This window comes from Brassica rapa, chromosome A08 (assembly GCF_000309985.2).
Source record: "Brassica rapa cultivar Chiifu-401-42 chromosome A08, CAAS_Brap_v3.01, whole genome shotgun sequence".
NCBI classification, from domain to species: Eukaryota; Viridiplantae; Streptophyta; class Magnoliopsida; order Brassicales; family Brassicaceae; genus Brassica; species Brassica rapa.
The window spans coordinates 9269467-9292311 of record NC_024802.2 but is presented as its reverse complement, the minus strand read 5'-3'; the positions used below and the strand labels follow the sequence as shown (position 1 = coordinate 9292311).

Genomic DNA, 22845 nt, shown 5'->3' with positions numbered 1-22845 from the left:
CCAAAGCTACTTCGGTTTTGATTGGGTTGAGTTTTATGAAACCAAAGTTAACCAAATCAAACCAAAACTAAACCGATATGCCCACCCCTAGTTAGAAGGCATCTTCAGAATTTAACATTATTTATATGCTATCCATACTTTCACTCTGTTGGTTGGTATCAAAGACTTTACTAAGACTAGATAGGTGGTATTGATCTTGTATTTCAATGGCATGGAGACCAGTAAGACAACATGTGGGTGACTAGACACACTTTCTACAATTTTGGAAGATATCTAGGAATCCTTCCATAATCTTCTACACTGGACACTGGCTGATGCAATTCAGCAGAGCATTAAATCCATGTTCGTTGTCAATGCTGCAGAAAACACAACACATCAACAAAGCCAAACCAATTCCATAACCCTATTTTCGAACCACACGATGACGACATCAATGTTAATGACCGTTCGGAAGCGATGCAAACAATCAACAACCACGATAGGTTCGTGATCGCCGAAATAGAAACAACAACAATTCACACTGGACATCGGGTATCAGACTCGATATACTCATATACCAGAATTCCATGGTGAATCCCAGCGTATAGAACTCCTTGACACTATGGATGAATTCATGAAATTCACGGATGTACCAGGAAACAAGTAAGTTCCCTTGTTACAACTTGATTCTGAGGACATGCCCTTCGTGGTGGAACCAGCTGAAAATTTTCCGCTCTCATCATGGAAAAGAAAAGATCAGCTCATTAGACAAGCTAAAAAGATCATATGTGTAAACTTTCATTCCATTTAATTTTGACCGTCCTTTTCCCAAAATTGTGTAACTTTAGCTAAGTTTCATGTTTAGTTGAAATATGCTCATGAGATTAATCAGATGCTAATACGAGTGGATGTTCATGACTTCAAAACTTAATTTGTAGCTCGCTTTATTGCATGATTTTGCCCTCAACTACAAACTATGCTCCATCAGTTGGACTTAGATCTTGATTGATAGAACATTATCATAAGCATTATGTTTTTTATTATCCAATCAACAATTATTAAAAAAAAAATTATAATATTATTTAGAAAATTCAAATACTCTCCAAATATTGTTTGTCCAATGCTTTCATATGAAATTTTTGGTAAAGCATTTACACTTATAATATGCAAAATAAAATAAAAATAAGCTAATATACTTTATTTATTGTATTTAGTAACATCAAAAAACTATATTTGTATCCAATAATAATAAAATAAATAAATACTTAATTTAAAAAGGAATAACATTTCACATTTAAAATATAAGTAAATATGATTAATTATTTTAAATAATAATATAAATTAATGTATGTATTATAAATATATATATATATATATATTAGAAATAAACATATTATATATCATATACTAATTTTATATGATAGTTTTATATATGAATCACCACCCTACCAATCACTTTTTGTTATTTGATACTTTGATTTTGATTTATAAAACTTATAAATGCTTTGCAAAAAACTCCTGAATTTTACTCCTGGACATTCTTTAAGAATTCAACACACTTAAAAAACTATTAGTTAACATGTATTTTCATAATTCAACGTTATATTTGGGTTAGTGAACTTTTGATCTTTCATCTAGTGATATTTGTGAATCCTTTTGTAATTACTCCATCCGTTTCATATTAAGTAGTTATTTAGTTCTTAAATTGGTTTCAATATAAATGTCATTTTACATTTTTAATTATTATATTTAATGATTTTTCTAATTTCATCAGTGTGCTCTTAACTCATTAATTAGAAATATCAAAAGCAAGATATTAATTAAACATAAAATAGAAAATCTAATAAGAAAACCTATTTGAGAGGATTATTAATGGCTAGTTTAACTGTATTTAAGAGGATTATTAATGGCTAGTTTCAGATAAAATCAGAAATCAAAGGTCTGAAACTTTTAAAGTTTTTATTAAGAAAACTTATATTTCGTGGCTCAAAACCAAGAAGATTGTATTTTATTAAATACAAAACGAGTTTGCGTTGACATAATCTATATAATGCATAATGGAAAATAGATCCACGTAGTCATATAATATCCACTCTTCCTCTTTCAAAACATTAATAGCATCCGCAGACAAAAAAACATTAATAGCATCCACAAAATTAATTTCCTCATATTTATACCTCTTTTTTTAGAACTTGAAATAGATTAGATACTAAAACCTAATCCATATATGTATGAATAGAATAGATCGAATGCATTTAATAATCAGTTAGAAGAAAACAAGAGGATAGGATGAGGAAATAAATTTGAGGACACGTATTGAAAGGTGTTTATGCAAGACAAATTTGTGGTTTGGAAGATGACTAACGAAGAAGATGACGAGTATGAAAGATGCTCCATGAGGAGAAAACCTATCTTCATCTTTTCTTTATTATGTTGGGTAGAACTTAGAAGACATATATATTTGAAAATCTAAATGAGAACAAAAAAAATGGGGGAAATAAATGAGAGTCTGAAGGGTGAGTGACAGAAACACTGCTTTAATGGGGAGTGATGGATGTTGATAAGTCAAAAACATAGTCTTGGGGTTTGGTATGTTTCTTTTTTGCCCGATCGGATGTGACTTGTCTGTCTATCCTCACCTTACTATTGTTGGGTCAGTTGTAAGAGTTTTTGTGGATACAGGTTACAGATAGGGTTTTGTGGGTGTGCTTCACTATTTAGACAAGCATTTATATCTCCCCTCCAGTTGTGGTACCAATTCTCTTTAGTTTATGTATCGGTATGTCTTAAGTTTTATCTTATGCTTCCTTATATTAAGTTTTTCGGACTTGTTTCTCGCCGGTCTCGTAACACATGCATTCCAATCACGTATCCAGGAATTTTAATATAAAACTAGATTTTGACCCGCGCTTTCAAAGCGCGGGATTATTTTCGAAACATTCCAAATTTATTTGATATAAATTTGTATTTTAATTGTATATACACTTAGATATTACAAATGAAACATTATATTCAATGTTTTGAAACCCGACCCGGCCCGCAGTTAAATTGCCAAATTCGGTGGTTCATATGTAATCCATTTTAGTTTTCAAACAAAAAACTGTTATTTAAAAATTCTATAAAACCCGTAACAACCGCTAAAATCCGAGATCTGGTTATCGGTTGAACTGATAGATGACCCAATATGTAATCTGGTTTGATTTATTATTATATTTAGAGTATTGTAATATATATTCATGAACGTTCAGATGAATAGTGAATATATTATGAAATTGATATTCCAATTTTAATACAATTTTAGTCCAACTAAAATTCCATCTTGTTAATGGATTAATATTTTGAGTGGATGTATACTAAAAATAAAATATATTTGAGCATCAATAATGTGTATACATCTATTACAAATTAATGATTTACGTTTGCAAAAAAAATATAATTGTTTGTTTAGTTAGTTTACTTTTGTTATTCACATATTATTCGATACTTTTTGATGTTTTGTCTATGGCTTATTTTAAATTTAAAATTTAATTTCATTATTCGCATTAAAAATATAAATATTTATTATTTTAATTTTGATATATATTTTTAATATATTTAGTTCTTAATTTTTATAATTAATATATATACTTTTATTTTTAAACAATTAAAATATTGACTCTTACTCTCTGTCTCTTGCTTCGATTTATGTTAATGTAATGTTTTAAGATATATTTATGTTAGTATATTTGTTCAATTGGTTTATATTTGATATATATATATATTACATGTCTGTTTGAGTAACCCGTAAAAATATATTCATTAAACTATCAATAGTAACATGTTTCATCATATAATTACGGTTAATATTTATTTTATAATATATATATTTATATATATTTTAATACTCTAACTATAAAAATTATATTTTTATGTATTTGGTGAGGGTTTTGAACAATTTGTTTTTTTTTTGCATTTGGATTAATATATAGTTGTATATATACAATGAATAGATATATATATATATATATATAATTATTTATTACATTAATAACTAAAATATAATTGCTTAGTTATTTGAATTTCGAATTAATATAAATTAAATTTATTAGTTTAAAAATAATAGATTAGTTAGTTAGTTCCTTAATTTTAGGTATTATGTATATTTAACAATTAAATTAGATATGAGTAGAAATAAAATGAAATATAATTAAATATAATGGTCCAACCTAGACTATTTGTAAGTAGATAAAAATTGCTTCTGTTTTAATAGTATTGATGATTAAACATCGGATAATCTATCAATAAATATTTATTAGTAGTATATATATATATATACACATATATATATATATAAGTATATTAATTGTTGATCCTATCATTCAACGGATCTATTTAGCTAGCGATTAGGTGTCGCTTAGACGTTCATGGATGTGAATCAATCTGTGAATTAAAATTCCTTCTTCTTTTTTGAGGAAGGGCATGTGAATCAAAATTCTTGATTAATCGGTCAAATCGGTTAAACAATGTGATTTATGTCTGACTTTTTATAAATTATTTTAATACTACGTTATTTTGAACAATTTGAAAAAACCACCATCTTATTCAAAATGTAAAATATGTTTTAATTACTCTTAGGTTTTATACTTTGGGACTTTGACTTTGTTCTTTATTCGCGTTTATCATAAGTTTAAACATATAAACAGCTAGAATTGCTGATATTTAGTGTCTCGTATATTTAGAAATTATGTTTTATTATATAACTTTACAATAATAAAAATAACTGGATAATTTGTTAATGTTTAGATCTCGATTAATATGTTTATGCGTTAGAACTCTACTAAACTCTTAGTTGCCATCGACGTCAAAAAAAAAAAAAAAAAAAACTCTTAGTTGCCATCTAACGATTTTAACTTGGTTGATAAATTATATAGTAAAAAAGTGGGAAAAAGGTCAATTTCCACTCCAACAATTACACTTGTACCAAATACGACCCAAACAAATAGTAACAAATAGTCAGTATCAAATACGACCTCAACTCAGTTATTATTCAAGAAAACTACTCAAACTTCTTAAAACGTGCATAAATCTACTTTGATTCTAATAGAAGTTAGTCAACCATTAATAAGATAAAACGATGTCGTTTTGTTATGCGGAAAAAGAGTCCATTTCGACCTCAACCATTTCAGTCGTACCAAATACGACCCGAACAAATATTCAGTGTCAATTACGAACTCAACTCAACTATAATTAGAAAAAACTACCTTAACTTCTTAAAAGGTACCTAAATATATATTGACTCTAAAAGAAGTTAGTCAACTGTTATCAAGTTAAAACTGCATCATTTTGATTTATATATATTTTTATTATATGTTCATTCGGGACTCAAATCCGTGTTGTAATACCCTTTCGAAGGGGCACACTAACAACTAGACTAAAGTAACTTTTTGAAATATTATTATAAATTTGAAATTATATAAACTACTATTTTTCTTCATCTTATCTAATTTAAAACTTCGGTGATAATTTTTTATGGTTTATATAAATGCAATAACATGTTATTTTTACTTATCATATCTTTAACAAACTTATATATTACTAAAATGTAATAATAAATATTTATAATTATATGATATTAAATATACTTAAAACTTTGAAGCTATTTATAAAAAAAATATAAATTATTTTTAATTTTTAAACTTAAGTGGAATTTTTTTCAAAGTTAATATTAATATATTTGTGATCTTTTGTTCAAAAATGTTATAGAGGCCTTTTACCTTTCTTTCACTAAGATATCTTTTTCAAAATATTAAACATATTAAACAATAACTAAAATATTTAAAAACAATACCTAAATTTTTAAATTGGATAAGATGAAGAAGAATATTAGTCTATATAAATTTGTAATAATATTTCAATAAGTTACTTTATTTTAGTTGTTAGTGTGTTCTTTTAAAAAGATATTACAGCATGGGTTTGAGTCTCGTAATGAACATATTTTAAATATATATATATATACATATATCAAAACGACGTCGTCTTATCTTATTAACGGTTGACTAATTTCTGTTAGAGTCAATGTATATTTAGGCATGTTTTAAGAAGTTCATGTATTTTTTTAATTATAATTGAATTGACGTCGTAATTGGCACTGGCCATTTGTTCGGATTGTTATTTGGTACGACTGAAATTATTGGTGTTGGAATTGACATTTTCCCCTATATCAAAATGACGTCGTTTTATCTTGTTAATGGTTGACTAACTTCTGTTAGAGTCAATGTAGATTTATGTACGTTTTAAGAAGTTCAGGTAAGTTTTTTGAAAAATAATTGAATTAACGTTATATTTGGCACTGACCGTTTGTTCGGGTCGTGTTTGGCACAACTAAAATTGTTGAGGTCGAAATTGACCCTTTTTCCGTAAGAAAGTAGTGTCTTTGAGGCCTTGGAAAAACATGTTATCTATGACATGATATTTTTTTGGATATCTATAAAACTAAAATGATATTTAGTTCAGAATATGTGACGTATCAAGAACTAATTAAAGTAAATTATCTTTTTTACAAATAAATATATTGCAATAATAATGTAAAATAAAAAGTTACAAAAATAGAAACATATCAAAAATATTGGATTGGTATGATCTTGATTTACTAATCCTTAATTATACTTTCAAATATATTCATAAGATTTGAGTATCGGTTTTTGCTGATAATTGATATGGTTAAGAAAAGGATCCATTATTGTTATAAGAAGATTAGGCACACTGGAATCTTGTAATGTATCTAAGAAATAATATTCATCCCCTGGCAACAATGACTGGTAAGTCTGGTTTGATGATCTTGTGGTCGCAAGTAAAATCCATGTGCTCTTCATTATTTTAAGTTGTGAACGGCCCACTATATCTTTATCTATTCTCTTTTTTTTTTGGTATCCAGTGATTAACTAAAACCCACAATTTTAAATTTGATTATGATATGCTTAAACTAAGAAAATGTAATTGAGCATGAAATAAATATAGTCAATATCCGCCATTTCCGTTGGACAAACTATACGTTCACATGGGTTATATATTTGAACGGTTGAACCACATAATTGGAAGGTTTCGGAAAAAAAAGTATTTAAATTTATTAATCATTTTAATAATGATTAATCGACAACCTAGCCAAACATGTTTTCGGAAAATTTCCCCAACATTTTAACGGAAATTCGGGGAAATGTTGAGTGAAGATGGTCCATTGTCATTGAATATAGTTTGTGTACGTTAAGTATGATTAAGCTTGGTCATAATGCTCACTTCGAAATTTGAGGAATTATAATTTAATGTGAGCTCCATAGATCAGTACTATTAATCATATAAATAATGTTGACTAAATACGATTAATGAAATGTTACCGCCCAACTCCACTTGCTTTACACCAAAAAAACTCCACTTGCTTGTATACATGTGATTTTGATTCGTTAACACAGTTGACCAATGGAAGCAACATCCCTAATTGAAATTGGTAGGCAATAAAACAAACCATCAGTACACACATTAATTATCATGAGATACAAATATACATTTTTTTTTGTAGACCTTAATATTTTTCTTACACAATCTCAATATATTTAAGATATATTTACGTATATAAATATAACTAATAACTTGATGAAACTATATCAATCAATTTTTGATAAATCGAGAAATAAAACGGATGAAAGTAAACGTTACATATAGTTTGAACACTTTCTCCAAAGAAAAACATTACATATGGTTTGTATCTTTTTTTGCTTGTTGGACAAAAAATAGTTAGATTTACTATAAACTACCAATGTCTAGGAAAAGGTCACGTCTCTTGCGAACCCACATATCAAGAAATGTAGGGATCGCATGCACATGCAAATACACAATAGATCAACCTTCTCTCTATTACTAAAAAAAAAAACAAGGGAATTAGTTATCGAAAATCCCGGATTTATTGAACCTATAGCCTCTTTCTTTCCTTATATAATCGACTCTTCTCTAGTTCTCCTTTTCTTCTTCCCTACTTATCAAACTTCAACCCAAGAATTTTACACAAAGAAAAACTTCACCCCAAGAGGAGACTATTTTGGTCAAGAATAAATAATCAAAGAAAAAGGAAAGAGAGAAAAGATTATGGAGCAGTTGATTAACCTAAAGGAAACGGAGCTCTGTCTTGGCCTCCCTGGAGGCCCAGATCCCGTGGAGACTCCAACCAAGTCATGCCTGAGGAACAAGAGAGGCTTCTCTGAGATAGTTGAACTCAAACTCGGTCTTCACTCTACCAAAGAAGGATCCGTGGATCTCAACGTTGCCGGAGCTCCCAAGGAGAAGACTCTCCACAAAGACCCTTCTAAGCCTCCTGCTAAGTTAGTTTCCATTTACACTATTCCTATCATAAAACTGATTTTCCGGATTCATGCATATATATTCTTGAAACTACACTATATATATATGTTTTTACCAAAAAAAAAAAACTACACATATATGAGAATATTTATGGATCTATAAATTACTTAAGGTTGTAAAAATAGTGACATTATTGGACGTATATTGTTATCAATTGTGTAGAGCACAAGTGGTAGGTTGGCCACCGGTGAGGAACTACCGAAAAAGTGTTATGACTCATCAGAAGTGTAGCGAAGTGGAGGAGGCATCGAGCGACAGAGGAGGAGGAACCGTCGCCTTTGTGAAGGTTTCAATGGATGGAGCTCCTTACCTTCGTAAGGTTGACCTCAAGATGTACAAAAGCTATAAGGAACTTTCTGATGCCTTGGCCAAAATGTTTAGCTCTTTTACCATGGGTACGCATCTACTACCCACAAAGCTTTCGCTTCTTTCTTTGCTTTTGCGTTTATGGTCAGCTATATTTTCTTTCCAAAATAACTCACAAAGATTAGAAATATAAACTCGTTTAATTTTTAGTTTTTTCACATGTAAACGCAAACCTAAACACAAACATTTGAAGCTAGAAAATATTTGTTTGACTGATATGACGAATATGGGAATTTTGATTCATAAAAGGGAGTTATGGAGCACAAGGGATGATAGACTTTATGAATGAGAGTAAAGTGATGGATCTAGTAAACAGTTCTGATTATGTTCCAAGCTACGAGGACAAAGATGGTGACTGGATGCTCGTTGGTGATGTCCCCTGGCCGTGAGTTTCCTCCATTTCCTTTCTTTTTATTAGCTGCCTCTTTTTTTTGAAATAAGTATTGTTCATCAATAATATAACTATTTAATCTCTAACTTGAGAAAAACCATTATAAACTAGGACCGGCTCAATGGTGTCATGGATCCTGGGGCAAAAAAAAATTTCTAAACTATTATTTTTCTTTAAATAATCTAATAGATATATTTTTTTAAAATACCCGAAGTGTTTTTAAAAATAAATCTGTGAAAAAAAAATACTTTCATATAAAAATAAATTTGGACTTCTTTTCTTATTTTTAATATAAAAATACATGTATTTTTTTTTAAAAAATAGACCTTTATCTATTAAAAAATAGAAATACAACTGATTGGGCCTGAGGCGGTCGTACCGCTTGCTCCCCTATCTAAGCCGGCCGGAAGCAACCAAAGGATAATCGAAATCCATGTGTTATTTAGACGCGCAACCACGCTCTGGTTGGCATGGGACATGACATTTTTCAAAATATATTATATATACTTATATCAGTTTGTTGGCTCATTTTGTATCTAGCACATCAGTTTCGTTGCGTGAGATTTTTTCTTTAATTTCAATAGATCTCTAATTTAGTGGGTTATCCAGATATGCTGTTTTAATCAACCCAACTTGCGATTTCAGGATGTTTATCGAGTCATGCAAACGTTTGCGCATTATGAAAGGATCCGAAGCAATTGGACTTGGTACGTTTTCTTCATTGTTCATTTCTTTAAGTGACTCTGTACTCTTATGATTATATATCATAAAATCTAACTGTGGTTCTTGTTTTGTTTGCTGAATTTGATTTCAGCTCCTAGGGCAATGCAGAAGTGCAAGAACAGATTTTGAACAAAAAATGAGTACAATATGAATGACGAATATTGAATTTTATTTTGTATCGTTATAATCTAATGTGTTTATAACTTTTCTGTGTGAGCGTATATAGGAACTATAATTGTTTTTAAAAAGAAGTCACAAATTTGTGTGTCGACCAAAAGTAGGATTGTCGAATGGATTGGCTGACCATGGGTCGTCTATGTCCAAATCCAAATAAACCGGTTTTAGTCAAAACCCATATACATTGTGGACTAAAATGACATAAACCTAAATTGTCCATGGACAAAAGTGGGAAGGCTTTGTGGATATGGTCGGCCAAATAATCTAAGACAATTTCTGAACGAACATTTTTGTCAAAACAATAAAAATGAATTTTTTGACCAAAACCTTAAAAATGAGTTTTTTTCACCTAAATCGTAAAATCGAATTTTAACCGCTGAAATATGAAAATCTTGTTTTTCGCCAAAACCCGAAGATCTTGTTTTTGCCGAAACTGGAAAATTTTGTTTTCCGCCTAAACCTGCAATTTATTACATATTTCATATCTAGGAGATGTTATTCAATAAGTGAATTAAAATCACTTACTAAGGTGATGAATCCTAATATCTTTACAATATATATTAGATTTTGAATTCAATCATTTATTCATGAAATTCTATAAGAGATCATTTAAAATCAATTTAAAATACAAAGAGTTTTAAAATTTTTGAAAATTGAATAACACTAGATTTTAGAAACTAGATTTTAATCATTCGAATAACACTAAATTTTAATATATAATTTAGAATTATCATTCGAATAACAATGAAATTGTGTTTATATTCAAACTCTACTAAAATACATGATTGAATAACCATTTTTAAGTTTTCAACTGAATGATCGATCCATAAAAGAGAAAATTTTCTTTTAAGATTTTGTGCATTGCAGGTGGAGTTATACTTGAGGAGGCTGTCTTTGAATTACATCGATGTTAATGCGTAATTTATTCGGGCATTGAATAGCGACTGAATCTCCTCAAATGATCACTGATGTTTGGGTTAAAAATATAGTTAACCACAGTAGATGATCATAGCGGTGCTACTCGGATTTATTTGTTACAGGCCAAATCTGATGTCTTGAGTTGACCGTCTTGCTTCATACTTCCATCACAATGATTGAAACGCAATTCAATAAAACAATTTGTTATTATGTCTGACAATGTTTGTAAGACCCGATCCCGGCCGACCAGGCCGCGGTCGATGCCTCACGTCGCTCGGTCTATACACTGACTGAACCTCTAAAAATTTTGCCCTTTATTTAAAAACATCGCCCATAGGCGAGGGCTAACTCAGATCTTAGCTCAAGACTACCTTAGTCATTCCCTAGCTTAGATCATTTCAACTTATGCACAGCGGAATAACATCTATCATCCATTGGACTAAATCCAATCTAACACTTGTCTGATCAGATCACCTCAGCTACTGGTCAGTAAACACAACTGCCGGCTAGCTCCAAGGTCGAATCTGAACCTAGACCAAGTCATACAATCAGAGGTTCTGTTCCCCTAAGCCATTCTATCTAGATCTATGCAACATTGACAGATCATACCTGCATAAACTCTTTCCTTGGGTACTTAGTCATTCAGCCAACCATCCCCACAGACATAAGTAACCTTTGGGAAGTCTTCAATCAGCTAAGGACATGCATCTGGCCCTTACCGGTTCATGCACTGTTCCACATCCTTTTGCCTTATCAACTTATGATACCAAGTCCAGCTCATGGACTAATCATACCAAGTCCTCTCATGGACTAACCAGATCAAGTCCTCACAAAGACTAACAATGCCCATCAGATCCTGAGTCAATCAACCAACCACCCCACATGACTCAGAACTGATGTGTCTTCATACTTCCTAATCAGTCATGGAACCATGTCCCACTGCACCTGATTAGTGTTGCTCTTACCACCGGTGCATCCTTTGATCAATCAGATCAGACACCTTGATCCATCATCCAAGGATCAGGTCGTCCATCCTTGCCAATGAATCAGACCACACACGGCCTGCCTTACCAACACCAAGGTTGATAACCAGCAATTCCTTATGATCAATATCATAAGTGACAATATGTTCCAGCACACAACATATGATCAGATATCCTAACACAAGGATCTGACCCCAATATGCCCTCAGGTGCAATTTCGACCGCAAGCAACCCTGCTCCAAAAATCAATTAACATTCATGACAATTCATGATAAATCATAACTAAGAGAATGGTCCAATCAGATTTTCCAGAACCGGCCTCCATCCCATAGATCTCGGCCAAGACCAGCCAAACCGGCCCAAGGGACCATCTCTAAATCAATCCCTAAAAACTCATTAGGATTCATGATAATTCATGATAAATCTTAACTAAGAGAATGGTCAAGTCAGAATTCCAAGAACCGATCTCGATCCTATGGATCTCGACCTAGAACAGCCCCACCGGCCATATTGACCATCTCGAAATCAATCAGATAAAAATTCCCTAATACCATGATAATTCATGATAATTCACCACTAAGAGGATTCCAAAGTCAGATCGCCATAAATCCATCAGGAAGTAGGAGATCCAGACTTAGCTGCCAAACCAAGGCCATGGAGGGTTCTTCTGAACCGGCCAAGTCATGGTTCAGTGCTACTATGTCTAATCATCAATCTCAATCATAAGAACAATGAATAATATGATTAATAATCATAAAACAGAGTAAGGTGTAACTGCTGGACCAGATCAACCCATAGTGTACCAGACTATGTCCAATGGTCTGCAGTCCCCACCTGTTACCTCATCAGGGGCGTCCATGCTCCTCCTAGCACGCCTTCATCAAACCCTTATCACATACTCCCAGTATTGATAAGATCTAACCATGGTTCGTGCCCATCACTCCTTCCATGAAACTTCCATGAAACCAGTTTCTATACTGCATCCATCTTCAAGGCTGTTCATGCCTTTGAGAGTGGAGTCAAGCCTTCCCCCTCCTCTCCTAACCAATTGCGTGTGTTTCCAAGACACATAGGAAGCCTTAGACATGATCATCCATGATCAATCACCATCCAAGGGTCGTGCATCACTTCCCTCTTTGTTCCCCATGAAACTGCTTTCCACACCAGTCTCCCTTTAAGGCTGCATTGGCCCTTGGGAATGGATTCCGGCCAACTCCCTCCTTTCCTCACCATTTGCGTGTGTTCACAGGTTCCAGATGAGTCTTTGGGTGTTGTCAACAATGATCAAAACCGTTCAGAGGGTCGTTCTCAACTTCCCCCTTGATCTGCCCCAAAACTGTCTCTTTATGGCCTTCACAACACCATGGGTCTTGGATTGGGAATCCGACCAACTCTCTGTATTTTTCTCTGGATTCTTTGTGTTTCAGGATGTAGAAATCGACCACAATTCTCAGAAATGAGAGAGAGAGGACGATTTAAACTGTCCCCAACCGCCTGGGCGAACAGTTACCAAAATCCCATCCCTTCTTCCCAAAACCGTCCCATAACCGCCCCATAACCGCCCATTGGCGGTTTCTCCCCTTTTCTTCCTTTGGCAAATCGATTACTGAGCCTCAGCTCACACTCTGGAAGCTTGGCCACTCCCTGTCCCAAGACTAAGACCCATTTGGTCGAACCGTCCTGCACCCGGACCATCGGCTCGCCCAGTAACCATCCCGGACTCGCCCACACTGATCCGAACCAGAACGCACCGTTCACCGGATTGAGCTGACCTCCAGCTGTTCCCAGCTGAGTGAGCTAGTCTACCAGCTCCTGTGAGCTGAACAGATCATGGTAAACTGAATACCAGCTGAACCGAGCTGATTGAACTCAAGCCAACACTCGTCCAGCTGCCTAAACACTCACCCAGCTCCTTTACCCTTATTTCCATCGTATCCTGGTTAAGTCTCAGCTGACTGATGCCCTTAACCCTCATTCAGGACCATGACACGCTTGTCCTTAGGTCATGTGACCTGACTGGTGTGTTTCCTTGCACCGCAGTCCGTCCGGACGATCCTATCCAGGATCGGGGACATGACAAGTCTCCCCCACTTACGAAGGATTCGTCCTCGAATCCAGTGGTGTTAACCTCTTGTCTCATGACCAAGGTTTCATCCGACCTTTTTGTACCCAGAACATGGAGCATGCTCGATTGGTTCTTTCTAACCAGTTCGTTGCATCTCCCACCTTGTTCTTTCTCACTGACCATGTCTTGGTCATCATATACACAACAAGTCTTCCCCACTTGATAGATTTTTAACCCAAAATCTTATCAAGTGGTCCATCAAGCACCCATACAAAGACATGACTTGTGTCACTGACCCATCTCTCCAGGTTGCGTTCCTAGTAGACACCAAGTCCATGTAGAACACTTTAGTTCCATGACTAGATCAAATTCAGTACCTAGGAACATACTGAGTACTCAAGTTTTAGTAGATTCAACCAATCTCCAAGCCACTCGATGCACCAGCCAAGTCCTAGTGAACATGTTCCAATCTTTAGGCTGCTCACTCTACCATGAGTCCTAACAGATTTTTCTGTTCCCTTAAGTCCTTCCTGGACAATAAGGTTTATGATTCCAGCAATTCATCAATCCTGGGTAAAGGATACTTGTTCTTCCCAGTCACCCTATTCAAACCCCTATAATCAATGCACAACCTAAAGCTACCATCCTTTTTTCTTAACAAATAGGACTGGTGCTCTCCAAGGTGATACACTAGGGTGTATGAACCCCTTCTCAAGCAACTCCTCAAGTTGCTTCTTCAGCTCTGCCATCTGAGCTGGTGCCATTTTATATGGACTTTTAGATAATGGGGCCGTTCCAGGTTCCAATTCAATGATAAATGGGTCAGCCCTATCAGGGGGAATGCCCTGTAGTGCCCCAAACACATCCTGAAATTCCCGAACCAACGGTATACCCTCTGGGTCACAGGCCCCTACAACCTCATCGGTGTAAATGGTAGCCAAAAAGGCCTCACAACCATTTCCAAGCATCCGTTCTACTTGGACTGCTGAAACCATCAACTACAAGAGGTTGGCTTGATTCCTTGGTACTTAATCGGGGTCCAAACTCGTTCTCAAGTTGCAACCAAAACTTAAGTAAAATCGATTCAAAAATAAGGAACATCAACCGTGATCATTCAAAATCAAACGAAAAGTAAACATATTTACTGATAAAAAGAAAACCAAATAAATAAAAGCATAAAACGAAAACCAAATTCTCATGAAATGAGAAATATTGTTTAACGAAAACAAAATTTAAATCTAAATACTTCAAGATTCAACGGCCATCTTTAACCATCAACCTTCATGTAATAGAACCACCAACCTTCATGTAATAGATAAGTATTTTAGATGTTCAATATTTCTTAATGTATTTTGGATACATATTAAGAATTGAGATCATGTTTGGTACAAGATCTTTTCGAGGTTTTGAATGTTTCGGGTTCTATCGGATATCCATTTAGATTCGGGTTCGGTTCGGATAATACCCATAACCCAAAATACCACAAAACAAGACCCATTCGGTATTTACGTCGGGTTCGGATCGGTTCGGATTCATTTTTATCGGATCGGATTCGGTTCGGATTTTCGGGTTCGGTTTATTTACCCAGCCCTAATCCATACACAAAAACGCATGAAAACATGACAATGGAATAATACAAAAAAGTTATAATGAAAGGGAAACATGGCTGACAAAAAAAGGGACACATGATAACTAAAAGTTGGAGGTAATAAGCAAAACGTAAGGGAAACACGCAACAAAAATCTTTACGGTGTGGGCGGTGAATGATGATGAACTTTATGACCTACTCATAAAATCCTTTCGAAAACATAACAGTACGTACCTACTTTTGTTTAAACCTAAGCTACGCCTCCTTCCAAGAATGACTTTCCAGACCCGCTCCAAAGATGAAGTTTCATGAAAGCATTAGATATTTCTGCATTAGCATATTTATCATGAAAATAGTTAGAACGTAGTTTTGTTGTAAAATGTATGAAAAGGGTATACGTCATATCCAACGTATATATATGTACCATACATTTGTGTTCCACTGATGCACTTGAAAGCATGTGAAAATCTTGTTTCTATATATATAGATTTCATATTAAGTTCATGAGCAAGAGAATAATCTATTTGGAGCAACGAACATGTGGTATCAACGAAAACGCCTTTTTGTATCCATTAACAAGCTTTAATACCAAATCTACGAGCAAAAAGAGCACTTGGAAAAGAGATCATACGAAAAATAAGTCTTTCGGACTAAGAGTGTTATCTTTCTTAATTATTAGTACCCCGTCGAAGGTATCAACTCCTCAACTAGCTTCTGCTGCAACCAAGCAAAGTCCAAGCATCCAAAACTATTAACCTGTAATAAGTATAGCTATATATAGTGAAAACCCTAGATTAATTGCAATTGAAATGGCATGCTGTAACCATTAAACCATACCTCGACTCTAATAGTGTGTATGAGCCTCTCATTAACTCTTGTAGTGAGAGAGCTGATGACTTCAAGCCCTAGCTCCTGAAGTGCCTCAAGCACTCTTGAGAGTGGCAAAGCTTGTGGACCTGACGAGTCGCTGCTCACCGCCACTTCGAAACCGCTCACGCACGGTGACAATGTAGAGTTGCCCGATACTTTCCCAACCAGTCCATGCCCAAGATCACTTCATGATGCTTGAGGGGGACAACAATCAGATCTATAGGCATCGGCCTATCCAAGATCACCACAGGGATGTCCTTAACCAGACCGAGTGAGTTCATAACTTGCCCTCCGGCCGCACTCACTCGTTCAGGACCATCCCATGTTCCATACTGGAACAAACCTTTTCCAACCATTCCTGGACTCACAGCACTATGTGTAGCTCCAGTATCAAATAATGTGTTTCCACACCACCGATCATTAAGTACTTAGATGAGTAGGATTTCGGTTTGATCACACATTTGGAAAATGTCCCATACCATTCTCCAAAGCATCACACATCTGTGAACGTCCCATACCATTCACAAAAGTGTTTGTAGTATACCTCAATCCTCATCATACTAAGATACTTAACATCGTGTTTCCAATTCCTCTTGGAATTGATCCATTTCATTCACTCAATCTTAAGGAATCCTACCTTGACTTACACTGAGTCCAAGCTGATCCATCTGATCACAAGCCCACTCATGTACTAGCCATGTAGTGTCTCCCTTAGACTAACATGAACATTGCATATGCTCACTTGTTTTGAACGGCCATCAAGGGATAACATTTACCTCCAAGAGAGTGCTGCACGTTTCTTTCAACCTAAGCCACTCTCTGGTCTATGTTACTTCCCTTGTCCAGGTCGTCCATACAAAGATCTTGCATTGCGTCCATCATCCAATCCGTCTATTATTCCCAAATAACTAGATAAACTAACCTTTATGTTTTCAGGGTCTTGCCGTGGGAGAGTGTATCTTGGCTAAGCCGGCTCATCTTGGAACTTCCCCGTTCACAAGCATGAAACCCAAACTTACCTCAACTCTCACTTGGCTCACCACAACTAAGGTTCCAAGTCATCTCAGTTTTCAGAAATAATTTCGGTTTGGAACTCAACATCTTTGAGCACTGCCCGTAACAGGATCAAGCATGCTCTGATACCAACTTGTAAGACCCGATCCCGGCCGACCAGGCCGCGGTCGATGCCTCACGTCGCTCGGTCTATACACTGACCGAACCTCTAAAATTTTTGCCTTTTATTTAAAAACATCGCCCATAGGCGAGGGCTAACTCAGATCTTAGCTCAAGACTACCTTAGTCATTCTCTAGCTTAGATCATTTCAACTTATACACAGCGGAATAACATATATCATCCATTGGACTAAATCCAATCTAACACTTGTCTGATCAGATCACCTCAGCTACTGGTCAGTAAACACAACTGCCAGCTAGCTCCAAGGTCGAATCTGAACCTAGACCAAGTCATACAATCAGAGGTTCTGTTCCCCTAAGCCATTCTATCTAGATCTATGCAACATTGACAGATCATACCTGCATAAACTCTTCCCTTGGGTACTTAGTCATTCAGCCAACCATCCCCACAGACATAAGTAACCTTTGGGAAGTCTTCAATCAGCTAAGGACATGCATCTGGCCCTTACCGGTTCATGCACTGTTCCACATCCTTTTGCCTTATCAACTTATGATACCAAGTCACGCTCATGGACTAATCATACCAAGTCCTCTCATGGACTAACCAGATCAAGTCCTCACAAAGACTAACAATGCCCATCAGATCCTGAGTCAATCAACCAACCACCCCACATGACTCAGAACTGATGTGTCTTCATACTTCCTAATCAGTCATGGAACCATGTCCCACTACACCTGATTAGTGTTGCTCTTACCACCGGTGCATCCTTTGATCAATCAGATCAGACACCTTGATCCATCATCCAAGGATCAGGTCGTCCATCCTTGCCAATGAATCAGACCACACACGGCCTGCCTTACCAACACCAAGGTTGATAACCAGCAATTCCTTATGATCAATATCATAAGTGATAATATGTTCCAGCACACAACATATGATCAGATATCCTAACACAAGGATCTGACCCCAATATGCCCTCAGGTGCAATTTCGACCGCAAGCAACCCTGCTCCAAAAATCAATTAACATTCATGACAATTCATGATAAATCATAACTAAGAGAATGGTCCAATCAGATTTCCCAGAACCGGCCTCCATCCCATAGATCTCGGCCAAGACCAGCCAAACCGGCCCAAGGGACCATCTCTAAATCAATCCCTAAAAACTCATTAGGATTCATGATAATTCATGATAAATCTTAACTAAGAGAATGGTCAAGTCAGAATTCCAAGAACCGATCTCGATCCTATGGATCTCGACCTAGAACAGCCCCACCGGCCACATTGACCATCTCGAAATCAATCAGATAAAAATCCCCTAATACCATGATAATTCATGATAATTCACCACTAAGAGGATTCCAAAGTCAGATCGCCATAAATCCATCAGGAAGTAGGAGATCCAGACTTAGCTGCCAAACCAAGGCCATGGAGGGTTCTTCTGAACCGGCCAAGTCATGGTTCAGTGCTACTATGTCTAATCATCAATCTCAATCATAAGAACAATGAATAATATGATTAATAATCATAAAACAGAGTAAGGTGTAACTGCTGGACCAGATCAACCCATAGTGTACCAGACTATGTCCAATGGTCTGCAGTCCCCACCTGTTACCTCATCAGGGGCGTCCATGCTCCTCCTAGCACGCCTTCATCAAACCCTTATCACATACTCCCAGTATTGATAAGATCTAACCATGGTTCGTGCCCATCACTCCTTCCATGAAACTTCCATGAAACCAGTTTCTATAATGCATCCATCTTCAAAGCTGTTCATGCCTTTGAGAGTGGAGTCAAGCCTTCCCCCTCCTATCCTAACCAATTGCGTGTGTTCCCAAGACACATAGGAAGCCTTAGACATGATCATCCATGATCAATCACCATCCAAGGGTCGTGCATCACTTCCCTCTTTGTTCCCCATGAAACTGCTTTCCACACCAATCTCCCTTTAAGGCTGCATTGGCCCTTGGGAATGGATTCCGGCCAACTCCCTCCTTTCCTCACCATTTGCGTGTGTTCACAGGCTCCAGATGAGTCTTTGGGTGTTGTCAACAATGATCAAAACTGTTCAGAGGGTCGTTCTCAACTTCCCCCTTGATCTGCCCCAAAACTGTCTCTTTATGGCCTTCACAACACCATGGGTCTTGGATTGGGAATCCGACCACCTCTCTGTATTTTTCTCTGGATTCTTTGTGTTTCAGGATGTAGAAATCGACCACAATTCTCAGAAATGAGAGAGAGAGGACGATTTAAACTGTCCCCAACCGCCTGGGCGAACAGTTACCAAAATCCCATCCCTTCTTCCCAAAACCGTCCCATAACCGCCCCATAACCGCCCATTGGCGGTTTCTCCCCTTTTCTTCCTTTGGCAAATCGATCACTGAGCCTCAGCTCACACTCTGGAAGCTTGGCCACTCCCTGTCCCAAGACTAAGACCCATTTGGTCGAACCGTCCTGCACCCGGACCATCGGCTCGCCCAGTAACCGTCCCGGACTCGCCCACACTGATCCGAACCAGAACGCACCGTTCACCGGATTGAGCTGACCTCCAGCTGTTCCCAGCTGAGTGAGCTAGTCTACCAGCTCCTGTGAGCTGAACAGATCATGGTGAACTGAATACCAGCTGAACCGAGCTGATTGAACTCAAGCCAACACTCGTCCAGCTGCCTAAACACTCACCCAGCTCCTTTACCCTTATTTCCATCGTATCCTGGTTAAGTCTCAGCTGACTGATGCCCTTAACCCTCATTCAGGACCATGACACGCTTGTCCTTAGGTCATGTGACCTGACTGGTGTGTTTCCTTGCACCGCAGTCCGTCCGGACGATCCTATCCAGGATCGGGGACATGACAATGTTCCCGAATTAACCATTGAAAATATCTTTAAAACAAAAGGTATTCTGTGCATGCGAGATAACAAACCCCTAGACTCTGAATCCTTACTGCCAGGAACAAGTGGAACTTGTAAAAGATGTACACAACAGATTACCTCATATCTTTTATTTTTCACCAATCATGGTTTTTATGTTTGATGTCTCACATTGTGTGGGTTTTTGTAGAGAGACGGAGATCACATATATTTAGATACATTCGAAGATGATGGTGGAGAGATGGAGACAAAGCAAGAGTCAAAATCAAGATTACCTGAGGCTCATGGCGCCAAGCCTGGTAACTCATATTGGGAGTAGTCTTGTCCATCATGGATTGCCATTCCCTAGTCGCATTCCCAACTTCAAGCAGCTGCAGCAAATGCTCTAGATCATTCTCTGTCACAATCTCCTCTCTCACCGTCGTGTTATCGCTAGCCCTGCAAATATAATTAATGTAAACAGTCCGTTTACTGAGGAAGATGCCCTGCAAATACTAAAGATCAAGATTCCTCAAAATGGCCATGACTTGGATGTATGGGGATTCACAAAAAATGGTTCCTACACCACTCAAAGCGCTTACAGAATGTTATCTGTTCTTCACGAGACCAACTCACCAGCCCATCGCCCCCTTCCCCCCGTCGAAAAGCAATTGTGGAAAAGCATTTGGAAACTCAAAACATCTCCTAAGATCAGACACTTCTTGTGGAGAGCACTGTCGGGAGCGTTGGCTGTAGCTGAAAGACTCCAGTCAAGAGGACTATGCAGTAATACATCCTGCCCTTCGTGTGATCAAGCATCAGAGACGATCTGTCATGTCCTTTTCTCTTGTACCACTGCAGTAGAAGCTTGGAGATTGGCAGGAATTCAACCCCCTCCAGCGGGTTTCTCTCAATTCTCTGTCTTCCTTAACCTCCATTACTTGGTAGCAGGATATAAACAGCAGAGGAGTGACCGAGATAACTTAAAAGCTTTCCCTTGGATCCTATGGAATCTCTGGAAAGGGAGAAATGCTTTAGTGTTTGAGAAAACGAGATTTACACCAAACTCAACTGTTGTAAAAGCCTTGGAGAAAGCTGATATTTGGTACCAAGTCCAACAGCCGGATCATAACACAAGCATGGAGAAGAAATCTACCAATGCCTCCCTAGGTATTTGGGAAAAACCCCCTCTCGACATGGTCAAGTGCAATGTTGGAATGGCTTGGGTTGATACTGGTACAATGAGTCGTGCAAGTTGGATAGCAAGAGATTGTCATGGACAACCTCTACATCATAGTCGTCAAGCTCTTATAGGTTCCTCAACCAAAAGGGAATCAGATCTTAGGTCACTGCTATGGGCTGTTCAGGCAATGGGTGACTTACGTCACAAGAATATCCTCTTTGAAACTTCATCTGTAGAAACACGGCAAGCTCTTTTGAACCCTACCAGTTTTCCTGACCTCTCTCCATTGATTCTGAAGATATTGGAACTCCTCAACGGTTTCGAAAAGTGGACAATCTCCCATGTGTCGAGACATATAAACAGAGCTGCTGCAACCATAGCGGAGAGCGTAACCTTTGGTCCATACTTACAATCATATGTTGCTTCAGGAGGTCCTCGCTGGCTCCACAAGATGATACAAGAGGAAATGAGAAACACTTAACGCCTGTTTTTGCGTAAAAGGTTACTGACTTACACCTCAAGTCATTCATAACCTTTTTTTTGAGTTACCTGTGTTGAACTCTTCCAAGTACCTACTGGTACTCCAGCTCCGTTCGGTTTTTGCTTCCTTTTCTTTCTTAGTCTTATTTGCTTTCCTTTAAACTCTATGTCATGTAACTCAGGGGTTTTCTCTCACTTTTGTCCTTTTGGACTCCATCACAATGAAATATTCAGTGTTAAAAAAAAATAATACATGATTGAATAACCATTTTTAAGTTTCCAAATCAAGGATAAGGTGACTTCCTTGCCTTCCTCTTTCTTATATTTTGGTTTAGTTGATCAACTGAATGATCGATAAAAGAGAAAATTTTCTTTAAAGATTTTGTGCATTGCAGGTGGAGTTATACTTGAGGAGCCTGCCCTTGGATTACATCGATGTTGATGTATAATTTATTAGGGCATTGAATAGCGACTGAATCTCCTCAAATGATCACTGATGTTTGGGTTAAAAATATTGTCAACCACAGTAGATGATCATAGCGGTGCTACTCGGATTTATTTGTTACAGGCCAAATCTGATGTCTTGAGTTGACTTTCTTCATACTTCCATCACAATGATTGAAACGCAATTCAATAAAACAATTTGTTATTATGTCTGATAATTTTCTCGAATTAACCATTGGAAATCTCTTTAAAACAAAAGGTATTCTGTGCATGCGAGATAACAAACCCCTAGACTCTGAATCCATACGG

At 36.6% G+C, this 22845-nt stretch overlaps 1 protein-coding gene and 1 long non-coding RNA gene across 2 annotated transcripts; one reads left to right on the top strand and one right to left on the bottom strand.

Moving 5' to 3' along the window:
- Nucleotides 1–7842: 7842 nt before the first annotated feature.
- LOC103833444 (auxin-responsive protein IAA14) lies at nucleotides 7843–10198 on the top strand. Its single transcript, XM_009109529.3, has 5 exons — nucleotides 7843–8327; nucleotides 8530–8762; nucleotides 8983–9118; nucleotides 9770–9831; nucleotides 9939–10198. Exons 1-5 carry the CDS (start codon nucleotides 8095–8097, stop codon nucleotides 9974–9976), a joined length of 702 nt encoding a protein of 233 aa, XP_009107777.1. The 5' UTR covers nucleotides 7843–8094; the 3' UTR covers nucleotides 9977–10198.
- A 5924-nt stretch (nucleotides 10199–16122) lies between these two features.
- LOC103833451 lies at nucleotides 16123–17045 on the bottom strand. The gene is made up of 2 exons (XR_001955753.2): nucleotides 16416–17045; nucleotides 16123–16334 (listed from the first exon to the last, which is right to left on the bottom strand). It is a non-coding gene; the product is annotated as an uncharacterized LOC103833451 (long non-coding RNA).
- Nucleotides 17046–22845: the final 5800 nt, after the last annotated feature.